General features: G+C 47.7%; 3 protein-coding genes across 4 annotated transcripts; 2 read left to right on the top strand and 1 right to left on the bottom strand.

The window, feature by feature from the left end:
* The first annotated feature begins 2,513 nt into the window (after positions 1-2,513).
* On the top strand, positions 2,514-4,962 carry LOC125539503 (zinc transporter 3-like). Its single transcript, XM_048702969.1, has 3 exons — positions 2,514-3,352; positions 3,893-4,042; positions 4,479-4,962. The coding sequence occupies exons 1-3, from the start codon at positions 2,726-2,728 to the stop codon at positions 4,782-4,784; spliced, it is 1,083 nt and encodes a 360-aa protein (XP_048558926.1). The 5' UTR covers positions 2,514-2,725; the 3' UTR covers positions 4,785-4,962.
* Positions 4,963-7,039: 2,077 nt separating this feature from the next.
* LOC125539504 lies at positions 7,040-8,472 on the bottom strand. Of its 2 annotated transcripts, none has more exons than XM_048702970.1 (3): positions 8,319-8,472; positions 7,620-7,736; positions 7,040-7,518 (listed from the first exon to the last, which is right to left on the bottom strand). In XM_048702970.1, exons 1-3 carry the CDS (start codon positions 8,470-8,472, stop codon positions 7,292-7,294), a joined length of 498 nt encoding a protein of 165 aa, XP_048558927.1. In that variant the 3' UTR covers positions 7,040-7,291. The 2 variants fall into 2 exon arrangements, with proteins under 2 accessions (XP_048558927.1, XP_048558928.1); XM_048702971.1 differs by having other exon boundaries at positions 7,620-7,724; positions 8,319-8,439.
* Positions 8,442-11,086, top strand: LOC125539501 (pentatricopeptide repeat-containing protein At1g79490, mitochondrial). Its single transcript, XM_048702968.1, has one exon. It carries the CDS (start codon positions 8,442-8,444, stop codon positions 10,941-10,943), a length of 2,502 nt encoding a protein of 833 aa, XP_048558925.1. The 3' UTR covers positions 10,944-11,086.
* Positions 11,087-12,588: the final 1,502 nt, after the last annotated feature.

Genomic DNA, 12,588 nt, shown 5'->3' with positions numbered 1-12,588 from the left:
GCCAGAGGACGCCCTACCTCATCAGCGGCCGTATGTCAAGGCAGAGATCAGCAAGAGGCACTGGGAGACGTGCACACCGCTGTCATGAAGCGATGTGCACACCCCAACAACTGGCACCTCTTCGCAGATCGAGTGCTCATTCCCCCGTTCCCGATGAGCGGCTGTGCTCGCCAGAAGGAGATCAATCAACGCCGCGCCCGTCTGCCGCCGGACCTCATCGACGACTGGTAGTACGCCATTGACTCGACACTCTATGATACGTGGCTCCGCAACGAACACGACATCCACCAGCAATCTTACTTTGTTGGCCATCCTCCGAGCCCACCGCGCGCGCGCTCTAACCGCCGCGGGCGCAAGCTGGTTCGTGACCTGACCCCTACGCCATCGGCGTCTTTGTCCCCGCCACCACCCGCGTCAATGACAACTGAGGATGAGGAGGACCTCATGAGGCAGGTGATGGAGGACTCCCTCCACACCCACACGAGCGCCAATGGCAGGGCCTTGAGGAGATAATGGTCCTGTCAACGGCCGGCTACGCCACGTTCCCAGAGCTCAACACCTACGTCAAGGAGGAGGCCATGGAGGACGTCCGGGCTGAGGCACCGAGGGAGGAGGAACCGACGGGATGGAATCCGGCCTTGGTCAGGCAATCCTGGACGTGGACACCTTCCCCGCCATGTGAAGAGGTGGTGCAAGCCCCACCGCAGCCGCCACAGCAGATACCTTCGGCTTGGCAGGAGCCGCCAGCCCACCTCCATACGTCAACCTCACCGGCGACAACAACGACAAACAAGTAGGACGGCAGCTACGGAAGACGATGACAGCATCGGCGGCAACAACCCTTATCTAGTTTCTTTTAAATGTTTTTTAAGTTTCTGTTTATATTTTTTTGCAAGAAAGTTTTTGTTTATATTAATGTGATGAACTTGGCTACCGTGGACGTTTTAATGTTTTTATATTATTTGCAATGATTATTTGTTTTTTGTGTGTTAAATTTGAAGTCCAAATAAACAAACAGTTTAGGACGCAGCGGGCTGTTTGGGCGCACCGACGACCGCAAGCGGATGGTCGTGTCCGTTTGCCACGGGTCGTGCGCTGAGTTGCCCTCAGGCCGTGGGCGCTACTGTTGCAAATCATCCATGTATACACATGGGTGGAATGCTTCCCGTGATCGATCCCATCGGTCCACATAGTCCCGAGACCACTCCATAGCCGTCTCCGACCGATCTCCAGAGAAGGACGGGACGGTTCAGTGAATTGGTAAACTGTGGCCGGAGTAGGATGGCAAATTTGACAAATCTGACCTATAGATAAAATCAAATCACAGAATGAACTGTCCGTCAAACTATTTCACGCAGCTGACCCGTGGCGCCTAGCTCTTAGGCGCTGCACTAGTGCAACGCCCGGGAGCTAGGCGCTGCACTGTTTTAGTAATTTTCGGGTATGACGCTGGCCGTGTAGCGCCTATCTGTGAGGCGTTGCACAGTGTAATGTGACGCCGTCGTAGCGGGCGCTACACAAAAGGGTCAGGCGTGTGAAATAGTTTCATGCGCAGTTTATTCCGTGATTTGATTTCGTCTATAGGTCAGATTTGTCAAATTTGCCGAGTAGGATAGGCCTAAAGCTGAGGGCAGGTGCATGCATCTGTGCATCTTGTTCCGCACGATGACAGGGTGATGGCCGACGCACTAGCTACAGCGTCCCTGTTGGTCCAGGGTTGCTGGCGCACCGTCGCCTAGCTCTCCCTTTCTTTCCCCCCTCAGTTTTCCTGCCACTGCTCGATGGCTCACGTTTGGTGTGCACCTACAGTGCAAAGATTCCTCCCTATCAACTTCGGATCGGGAGGAGGAGAGAACAGCTTGGCTGCGTGCCAGGGTCAGTGGAACTATCTCACCTCCTCATGATCGTGACCCAAGACAAACGGCGGTTAAAGGCGCCCAACGACCGTGCATTTTGGTCCCTTCGTACAGGGAGCTCCGGCTCGTCCCATCGCCGGCACTTCCACTGGCCAGGGATGGGCGCCGTGCGATCTCCGCCGTCCGATTCGGTTCCATTCGTATGCGTCACGAATACAGTCCCCCAGCCAACTTGACAGCTTCCTCCCTCCCTCCCTCCCCTTTTACTTCCAGCCGGCCGCTCAAAGCGTCTCCAATGGGTCAATCTCGCCGAACCTGCACCACCGAAAACACCAGCAATAAGACTCCTGAAAAAGCCTAATCTGACCGATGACGACATTGTGTCAACACTGCACTAAAACGACCAGAAAGCACAACGCCTCCTCCTGATTTATTAAAACCCTCAGCCGCCATCGGCCAAACAAACCTTCCTTGACAGCACTACCAGGTGTCATCCGGTTTCCTCCATCCCCGATCAACGACGCCCGCAGCCATCACCGGACGAAGAAATTCAGGTTAGGTGGCCATGGATGGAAACAAGTTTCAATCCGGGATGGAAAAATCTCTCGAAAGTGCAGAGAATCCAGTCTCCGGATACCATGTCATTTGAGCATCCAGCATCAACGACACTTTGCACCGAGGTTAGTGACACATGGCACATATGATGTGCAGCCCCGGGAGCACCAGACCCCACCTGGACAAAGGACAGCAGCCCTCCTCACCCCGACGCCTCCTATATTAAAGTGCCCAGCGTTGGCTCTTGCTCTATCTCCCTGCAGTAGACATCGCATTCAGGCACACATAGTCAGCAATTCAGCAGAGTCACCACCATGGGCGCCACCAATCATACCTTGCAGGCGCTTCTCCCATGGCTCCTCCTGTTTGTGCACCAGGCCGCGGCGGCCAGCGGCGGGTGCGAGTGCACGACCGCCACGGACGGGGCGAACAAGCAGGGCGCGACGAAGCTGAAGCTGGTCGCCATCGCGTCCATCCTCACCGCCGGGGCGGCTGGCGTGCTGGTGCCGGTGCTCGGACGCTCCATGGCCGCGCTGCGCCCCGACGGCGACATCTTCTTCGCGGTCAAGGCGTTCGCCGCTGGCGTCATCCTTGCCACTGGCATGGTGCACATCCTGCCGGCGGCGTTTGACGGGCTCACCTCCCCGTGCATCTACAAAGGTGGCGGGGACAGGAACGGCTTCCCTTTTGCGGGACTTGTGGCCATGTCTGCAGCCATGGCCACAATGGTGATAGACTCGCTGGCTGCTGGGTACTACCGCCGGTCTCACTTCAGCAAGGCACGCCCACTTGACAACATCGACATACCCGGAGATGAGGAAGGGAGGGCCGATCATCCACATGTGCACGCGCATGGCCATTCACATGGTGACGCAATTGTTGTCAGCTCACCGGAGGAGGCTGCCATAGCTGACACAATCCGGCACAGGGTGGTATCTCAGGTAAGTAAGAGCAGCCACTCCAAAGCACATAGGACTTCCTGGCAACAGTAATTGGAGGTTAGTTCCATAACTTCCCGTATACCAGAAAAATAGTGAATCTTAAAACGATGGGAACATGAAAAAAAGTAACTTTATAAATATACTCAAATATATTAACTTTTCATGAACATGAATAAAGATGACGTAGTGGAAAGGCGAACTACATCAGCACATAATGTTCCAAAATATCTCATCTGACCAAACTAATATCTACACAGAACAATTTCAGAGCAGAACCATAAGGCATAGTGGCAGACTAAATAATTCTCCATGGTCAATTTAGCATCTTGATCAAAACCTTTTCATAAAGAAACATAAATAAACAGGGATGGGAATGAGGAGATCAATACCTATTCGAAAGGTCTGGCAGTTCCCTTAGGACAAACTTTTCCTTTTCAAATAAAGAATCCAGTTCCTCCGCAAACTGTTTGCCAAGTTGGTAGATATTTTGGAGAACCAACCAGTCCCGTGTTAAATAATCCTAAGTTTAACATCATGCAGGTTCTAGAGCTGGGAATCTTGGTGCATTCAGTGATAATTGGTGTGTCATTAGGAGCATCTGTGAGGCCATCCACCATCAAGCCTCTGGTCGGTGCCCTCAGCTTCCATCAATTCTTTGAAGGCATAGGCTTGGGTGGTTGCATTGTACAGGTACCTGCTTGCACTGACAAGAATCTAACTTGTTTTCCTGCCTCCATTTTTTAATATGATACCACCAAGGTAAAAAGACAATTATAAATCAACATGTCAGGATATATATATATACACTCACAGAAGGGGAGGAAAAAAAGGATAATTATAATATTAAGTTTAGATCAAATGAACACAGACTGAGAATTTTCCTCTAAAAATAATCAACACATATAATATACAACAGCTATTGATAATTGAACTTTTCAGGGAGAAAATAGGAAGTAACTAGTTTGAGAACTGATATTCCAGTCCTAAAGACATAAGCTAAAGTAAGCAAAGATTCTGAATAAAGCAAAAAAAATGATAGAGGATAAAGAACCAACTTTATAAAGTGGTCCATAGCAACAAAAGGCTAAGTGGCTAATAACATCTTTGATTTTAACTTTTTCCGCAGGCTAATTTCAAGGTAAGGGCAACCATCATCATGGCAACGTTTTTCTCCCTGACCGCACCCGTGGGCATCGTGCTAGGGATTGCGATATCGTCTAGCTATAATGTGCATAGCTCTACTGCCTTCATTATTGAGGGAGTCTTCAACTCAGCCTCGGCAGGGATTTTGATCTACATGTCCCTGGTGGACCTTCTAGCAACAGATTTCAATAACCCAAAGCTACAGACAAATACAAAGCTTCAGCTGATGACATATCTTGCACTTTTCCTAGGTGCAGGGATGATGTCCATGCTTGCCATATGGGCATAGAGATCTTCAAAGCAATTGCCAAATTTGCACTTGTATTTCGTGCTGAAGCTGAAGTTGAAGTATGCATTGTATTCATCCAGGAGTTCTCCATTTCCCAAAAAATAATACACCCTTGGTGAAAAATTAACCATATTCATCCATTAATTTTCTATCTCTCAAAACAACATACTGTTGGATATTCTCTTTGCATGTCATAGTATGAGACTGTGTGATGAGTTGATGTCAGACCTAACTTTGAAGCCGTATAAGTGATCAGTTATACAGTAGGTTTCGGACTTTCTAAATTTAGATCAGCTGAGTCTCTCACACTAACAACGAATCTGCATGCATATTTTTCCAATAGCCAAAAGGAACAAAAAAGAACTAGTTTGTTTAGATCGATAGTTCAAAACCCTTAAAAAGACGGACAGGAGAGATTCAACGCTTCAGAAAAGATGTAAATTTTCAAAAATTAAGAGGGCTACGTGATTAATCCACAGTTATATATGCTACTGTGAGAAAACCACATGTAACACACTTACACACAAGACTGCTACTTCTTTGAGTTCTTTCACTCATATATGCTTCTGTGAGAAAGCTTCCCAAAAGATTCACGTCCTTCATGATGAAGTCAAAGACAGCATATAAAGAACCTATTCTGTTTCATGACACAAAATTTATTGATTATTTATTCACAGTGAAACCAAGATTCATTTTCTCCTTCTATCCAGCTCCACTGATTGTTCCCAATTACTTCTTGGTTAAAGTAATTAACTAACAACAATTTAACTCAAAAGTAACTAGTCCAAAGAGAGTCAATGTTTGACATACGAACAAACCAAGTTGATAAAAGATAGATCTGCTTAAATTACTTGCTAAAGAAAAATCTGACATAATTAGTAAAGGCAGGGGGGGCTGAATTATATCAGAATACTCTTTCTAAACATCATAACGAAGTTAACAAGCCAAATACAATATCTTCTTACAAGTGATAACTGGTACAGAAGTTTCATCTTCATATAGCTCCATAGTTCTCAAAATCTACTTTGCTTTTTTCTGGTTCCATTTTAGAACATGATACCAGGAAGGTACAACTTGTTCAAAAAGACAATTCCAAATCAACATGTCAGAATATACTCACAGAAGGGGATGAAGAATAAGAGATGATTATAATATTAAGTTCAAATTAAACGGTTCCCTGATAGCAACATGAGTATGCGACATTACATGTATGAAACAATACTAATAATTTTCTTCCAAAACTAATCAAAACAATATATCCAAAATCTATCGTTAATTGAACTTCTCAGGGAGAAAGTACAAAGTAACAAATTTGAAAACTGATATTCTAGTCCTAACGACATGTTATTTTACCATAAGCTAAAGTAAGCAAAGATTCTGAAGAAAGCAAATAAATGACATAGAGGAAAAACAAATAAAGTGTTCCACAGCAACAAAAGGCTACGTGACTAACATCTTTGATTTTCACTTTTTTCTGTGGGCTAATTTCAAGGTAAGGGTAATCATGACCATGACAATGTTTTACACACAAGACTGCTACTTATTTGAGTTCTTTCACTCATATGTTGGCTATAAATTCAAGGTAAGGGCAACCATCAACATGGCAATGTTTTACACACAAGACTGCTACTTATTTGAGTTCTTTCACTCAGATATTGAACAAAAGCTTCCCAAAAGATTCACGTCCTTCATGAAGTCAACGACAGCACATAAAGAACCTATTCTATTTCACGACACAAATTTTATTGATTATTTACTCATAGTGAAACAAAGACTTATGTCTTCTATCCAGCTCCACTGATTGTTCGCAATCACAGCTTGGTGAAATTAAATAACTAACAACAGTTTTAACTGAAAAGTAACTATTCCAAATAGAGTCAATGTTTTTTTATCAAATATTAGTATATGACGTACAAACCAACCAAGTTGATAAAGATAGATATGCTTAAATTATGTGCTAAAGAAAAATCTGAAAAATAAAATTAATGGTAGGACCTGAATTATGATCAGAATACTCTTTCTTTACATCATAACAAAATTAAGAAGCCGAATACATTGTCTGCTGATAAGTGATAACTGGTACATAAGATTCATTTTCATATAGTTCCCATATTGCTCAAAAAAATTAAGGACTAAATCAAACTAAAGGACAAAAAGAGACTCAATGTTTTTTTATCAAATATGGCATACTGAAAAAAGACAAATTGATAAAGATAGATATGATTAACTTATGTGCTAAAGAAGATCTGGCAGAATTAGTCAAGGTATAGGACCTGAATTATGATCAAGAGTCTTTCTCAACATCATAACAAAATTAAATAGGTTGAACACAGTATCTACTGATAATGGGTACAAAGATACATCTTCATATAGCTTCCAAAACTCTGAAAGTTTCCAGCAACTACATCAAACTAGAAGGACGCAATATTACAAAAGCACATAACCCAACTGACTCTGGATAGCATGTGTATCATGGACATAAAACCCAACTCAAGTTACGCTACAGCCTACTCGACCTTCCCCTTCCCATGGGAATCATCACTCACTTGAGAAGAAGTTGGCTGGTTAATGCTTGCTTTGGCGTTTGCCAGAAAGGTTGGATCAGGCTGGGGCTCTTGATGGGGAGTCTCCTTCATGGCCATGTATATGTAAAAGCCGATCACTAGATTGACCGAGATGACAGCAAGGAATCCACTGGCCATGGTTTGCGCCGAGGGGGAAAGCTGACCGACACCTGACCAAGGAGGAAAACATCATTTCCGTATGAACGTATGTGCTTCAGTTCCATACAAAATGTTCAAGTATAACATAATGTAGAAGGAGCAAGAATCAAACCTGGAAAAATCTGGTAGATAAACCCATACATGATTGCAACTGGGGCCAACCACATCACCATAGATGTGACGGCGAACTTTGTGATTACTGCCGACATTGCTTCTCCTAATGGGAATGCTGATAAAAAGGCAAGATAAGCATGCATCGTGAGCTCAATGCACAGTTACAAGCTAGACAGAACTAGCATGGTTGCAGATATTAAATGTGCGCAGTAAACATCTTAGACAAGCAAACACAGCTGCCTACAACTGTGACCTCGCTACACAATCTGACCGGACCTACCTCTCCACCCAAACTCAGAATTTCAGAGTGCTGTATGTGAGACTGAGACTCCATACTTATCTACTTCTACAGTCCACTCCTCCCAGAGCACATCGCAGATATGACAGGATAAACGCCCACTACCCACTGCCGTACTGATTCATAGGCACGGGCAGAGCGATTACTGAACGAAATCGAGCGTCGAACCACATGGTTAAACCACAGAAAAGCTCTCCAATCCCTTCCCAAGGGCTGAGGCTACCAAAATTTAACAGCCTAGGGAGGAGTACTACTGCTACTACTACCAATCATCTAATCAAGGACTCGAATCAATCAACCTAGAAGAACAGAGCCTAATTCCATCTCGGTGGAGAAGCTAGGGCTCGGCGAGCTCGCCAAACAACACCAAATTACACATGGGCAGGGGATGGAACTTACCTGATCTGGTGCCGCGAAGCAAACAGGGGGCCGCTTTGCTCCGATCTGGAGGCGGGTCGGCGGAGGGGGCGATCTGGTTCTGGAGGCAGAGGAAGACGAAGGGAGGCAGGAGTAGCAGCCAAGATGCCACGGGAGGAGGAGGGGGACGATGCATTTTGGGCTCGAGATTTAGATGGCTCGGTCATGTTTGGGCCGTCTATGCTCGTTGACGTTGGGCCGTGGGCCGTCACAGGCTATTCAACTACTTCCGAACCGCCGAGAAGGGCTGAGAGCCTGAGAGAGACCACGCCAGATATGCTCCTCCGCGCCGGGCTCCCCCACCTCCGCCGCCGCGCGGCGGCGCTGCCCCTGTCGCTCGCCCCGCGCCGGCTCTCGTCCGAGCCTCCGCCGGGCGTCGAATGGATAGACACGGTGGACTACCTGGACGAGACGGGGGAGGTCCTCTCGTCCGCGCCCGGGGCGCGCCCCGCGGTGCCGGGCGCCGACCCCACCATCCTCTCCGGCTCCTCCGCCCACCCGCTCCCGCGCCCCGCCGCGGCGGCCCGCCTCGCCGCGCTCGCGCTCCGCCACCGCTCGGGGCCGTCCCTCTCCGCCGCGCTCTCCGCGCTCCCCTCCCAGCCCGACCCCGCGCTCCTCCTCCTCGCCGCCAACTCCCTCCCCGCCTCCGACCCCACCCCGCTCCTCTCGCTCGTCGGCTGGGCCCGCCACCAGCCCTGGTTCGTGCCCTCCGATGATCTGTCCTTCATCGTGGCCGCGCGTCTGTCGCCGGCCACCCACTCCTCCGACCTCATGTCGCTCTTCGACGACGCCCTCTTGCACCCGGAGCCAGCCTCTTTCCCCAAGACCCTCAACGCCGTCGTCTCCGCGCTCTCCACCCACGGCCTCCTCGAGCCCGCCTTCTACTGCTTCAAGCGCCTCCGCGACGCCGGCTTCCATGGCCTCCAGACGCCCACCTGCAATGCCCTCCTCTCGCTGCTGCTCGCCAGGGGGCTCGCCTTCAAGGCCTTCGAGGTGCTCGACGAAATGTCTGTGGCGGGCTGCGAGCTCGACAAGGGCACTTACGAGCTTGCTGTGCCGGCGCTTGCACGTGCTGGAAGGATTGACGCATCACGCAAGCTGTTTGATGAAATGAGACAGAGGGATGGGGTCGGGCCTGCCTCGCCGGGGGTGTACAGCACTATGGTCGATGTGCTGGCCAAATCAGGGAGGCTTGACGCTGCGATGGGGATGTACAGGGAGATGGTGGCAGTGGGGCACAGGGTGAGCACGGCTGTGAGCACCGCCATGGTGGAGGGGCTTGTGAAGGCTGGGAAGCTGGATGCAGGGATGGAGCTTTGGGAGGAGATGCGGCGAGGAGGGCTCCGACCAAGCTTTGGGTTGTACACCATGGTAGTCGAGGCAAATGCACGGTCAGGAAGGCTGGATGTCGCTGCGAAGCTGTTTGGTGATATGGAGAAGTCTGGCTTCTTCCCTACTCCTGCCACATATGCTTGTTTGGTCGAAATGCATGCTTCAGCGGGGAATGTGGATGTAGCAATGAGGATGTACCACTCGATGGCAAATGCAGGGACAAGGCCAGGGCTGAGCACATTTACAGCATTACTGACCATGCTGGCGAATAAGAAGCTGCTTGATTTGGCTGCAAAGGTGCTGCTTGAGATGAAGGCATCAGGGTTCCCCATCGAAGTGACCGCGAGTGACCTGTTGATGATTTACATCAAAGATGGGTCGACGGAGCTTGCTCTCCGGTGGCTGCGGTTCATGGGTTCTGCTGGGATACGAACCAACAATTTCATCATAAGGCAGCTCTTTGAGTCTTGCATGAAGATGGGGCTGTATGACTCGGCACGGCCACTGCTCGAGACGTATGTCGGTGCGGCGGCAAAGGTGGACATGATACTCTACACTTCAATCCTCGCACATTTGGTGCGGTGCCAGGATGAGGACAGCGAACGGGCAATCATGAACATCCTGAGCGTGAGCAGGCACAAGGCGCACGACTTCATGTGCGGGTTGTTCACCGGGCCAGAGCAAAGGAAGAAGCCCGTGCTCTCCTTTGTCCGGGAGTTCTTCCAAGGCATTGACTACGAGAATGAGGAGAGTGCGGCGAGGTACTTTGTGAACGTGCTCCTCAACTACCTGGTGCTCATGGGGCAGATGAACCGTGCACGATGCGTCTGGAAGGTCTCTTATGAGAACAAGCTGTTCCCTAAGGCCATCGTATTCGACCAGCACATTGCCTGGTCCCTGGACATCCGGAACCTGTCAGTGGGAGCGGCGCTTGTCTCTACAGTGCACACGCTGCACCGGTTCAGGAAGCGGATGCTCTACTACGGGGTTGTGCCGCGGCGCATCAAGCTGGTGACAGGGCCGACGCTCAAGATGGTGGTGGCCCAGGTGCTGGCTTCGCTGGAGTCGCCATTCGAGGTGAGCAAGGTTGTCCTGCGCGCGCCCGGGGACTCGGTGCTCGAGTGGTTCAAGAAGCCGATCGTGCAGCAGTTCCTGCTCAACGAGATACCGTCGAAGTCCGACGTCCTGATGCACAAGCTGAACGTTATGTTCCCAAGCTCGGCGCCAGAGGCCCGGTCTCTGGCCCTTCCCAGGTCCCTTGGCATGTCACGGTGATGGTGCCAGTGTGTGCAAACCGTAAGCATTATGTATACTACTATAGCTTTTTGCCAAAGCATGAGAACGTTCACTCGTCTCTCTGTTTGTACGTGTACAATAATGCTAAATTTCAAATGGTTTGTGGTACCATAATTTTTGAAGAAAGGAGAGATAATGCAAATGCACGGCTCCTGTTGCGAAGAGTGTGACGTGTTGCACTTATTTTTGGCATATAGTTGAGGATTTTTCGAATATCCAATTTTGTGCCTGGGCTCATCTACATCCAGTGAACAGTAAATTCAAAAAATTGCTAGAAAAAGTCCAAAAATTTGGAATGTAAGACAATTGAGTATGTGAGGTGCGTGCTAAATTTCAAATCATTTGGACATCTTAGTAGCTCTCAGCAAAACAATAAAGGGTCTGCACAAACAGTGAACTTTTTCATAGATCTCAAATTTGCCTTTTTTGTTGAGAGCTACTCAAACATTCAAATGCTCTGAAATTTGGCACGGACATCAGGCACTCAGTCGTCTTTCCCCACACAAAAAAACAGAATTTTTTAATTTTATTTAATGTTTCTAACGATTTTTATCACTCCCTGGCTCAGATGAGCCTAGGAGCGAAAACGCTGCTCTCCGGATTTTTATCTTATTTATATGAAGAACAGTTGTTACATATTGCGTTGTTACTATCTCAGAAAATCCATTCCAGTGCACTTCAATAACATATACGCAGGGTACAGCAATACATTAGGCCAAATTAAGCACAATCATATGCTGCACTTAATTAATACAAGTCCAAATTTGCAAAAGAGAGAGAGAGAGAGAGAGAGAGAGAGAGAGAGAGAGAGAGATAGAGTACTATGTGATAAGCGATGTGAACGAAGGGGAAAACGGGCCGATTGCAGGCCCATGTAGCGATTGCTAGAGCCTCTGCTTGGTTACCCATCGGGCGCCATATTTGGCTTATTAATGTACCAGATATTATTTGTATTCCGTCAAACATCCCTATTATTTGGCTTATTAGATATTTTTTCTCAAGCGAACCAAAACCTGTGGTTAGATGGTTAGAGGGAATGTGGCATCCCCAGCCCATCAGGATTCAAGTCATGGTGCACATCATAGATGACAAACAATATTGGCACACTCTGTTCCAAGATAAGTGTCTCTGATTTAGTACAAAGTTGATTTAATAATAATAATATTGGCACACTCTCTTTCAAGGTAAGTGTCTTTGATTTAGTACAAAGTTGATTTAATAACAGCAATACAGGCACACTCTCTTCCAAGATAAGCGTCTCTTATTTAGTACTCCCTCCGTCTCAAAATTCTCGTCTTAGATTTGTCTAAATACAAATGTATCAAGTCACATTTTAGCATTAGATACATCCGTATCTAGACTAATCCAAGACAAGAATTTTTAGACGGGGGGAGTACAAAGTTGTACTAAATCAATGACAATTGTTTTGGGATGGAGGGAGTATATCTTCTCATCAACGAGCTTAAAAAGTTAAATGAGTAACTTGTTAGCTTCGCTCATTAAACTTGTTCTTTTTAACAAGCTTAGATTAAAATTCAACCCGTTACTCAACAAGTTCGATTCGAGCCGAACCATGTCACGAGTTGCTCGTTTAGCTCATGAGTTTTGAGATTTTAAATTCCAG

This window comes from Triticum urartu, chromosome 2 (genome assembly GCF_003073215.2).
Source record: "Triticum urartu cultivar G1812 chromosome 2, Tu2.1, whole genome shotgun sequence".
Classification (NCBI taxonomy): Eukaryota; Viridiplantae; Streptophyta; class Magnoliopsida; order Poales; family Poaceae; genus Triticum; species Triticum urartu.
The sequence above is the reverse complement of the archived record's forward strand: the minus strand, read 5'-3'. Positions and strand labels throughout refer to the sequence as shown.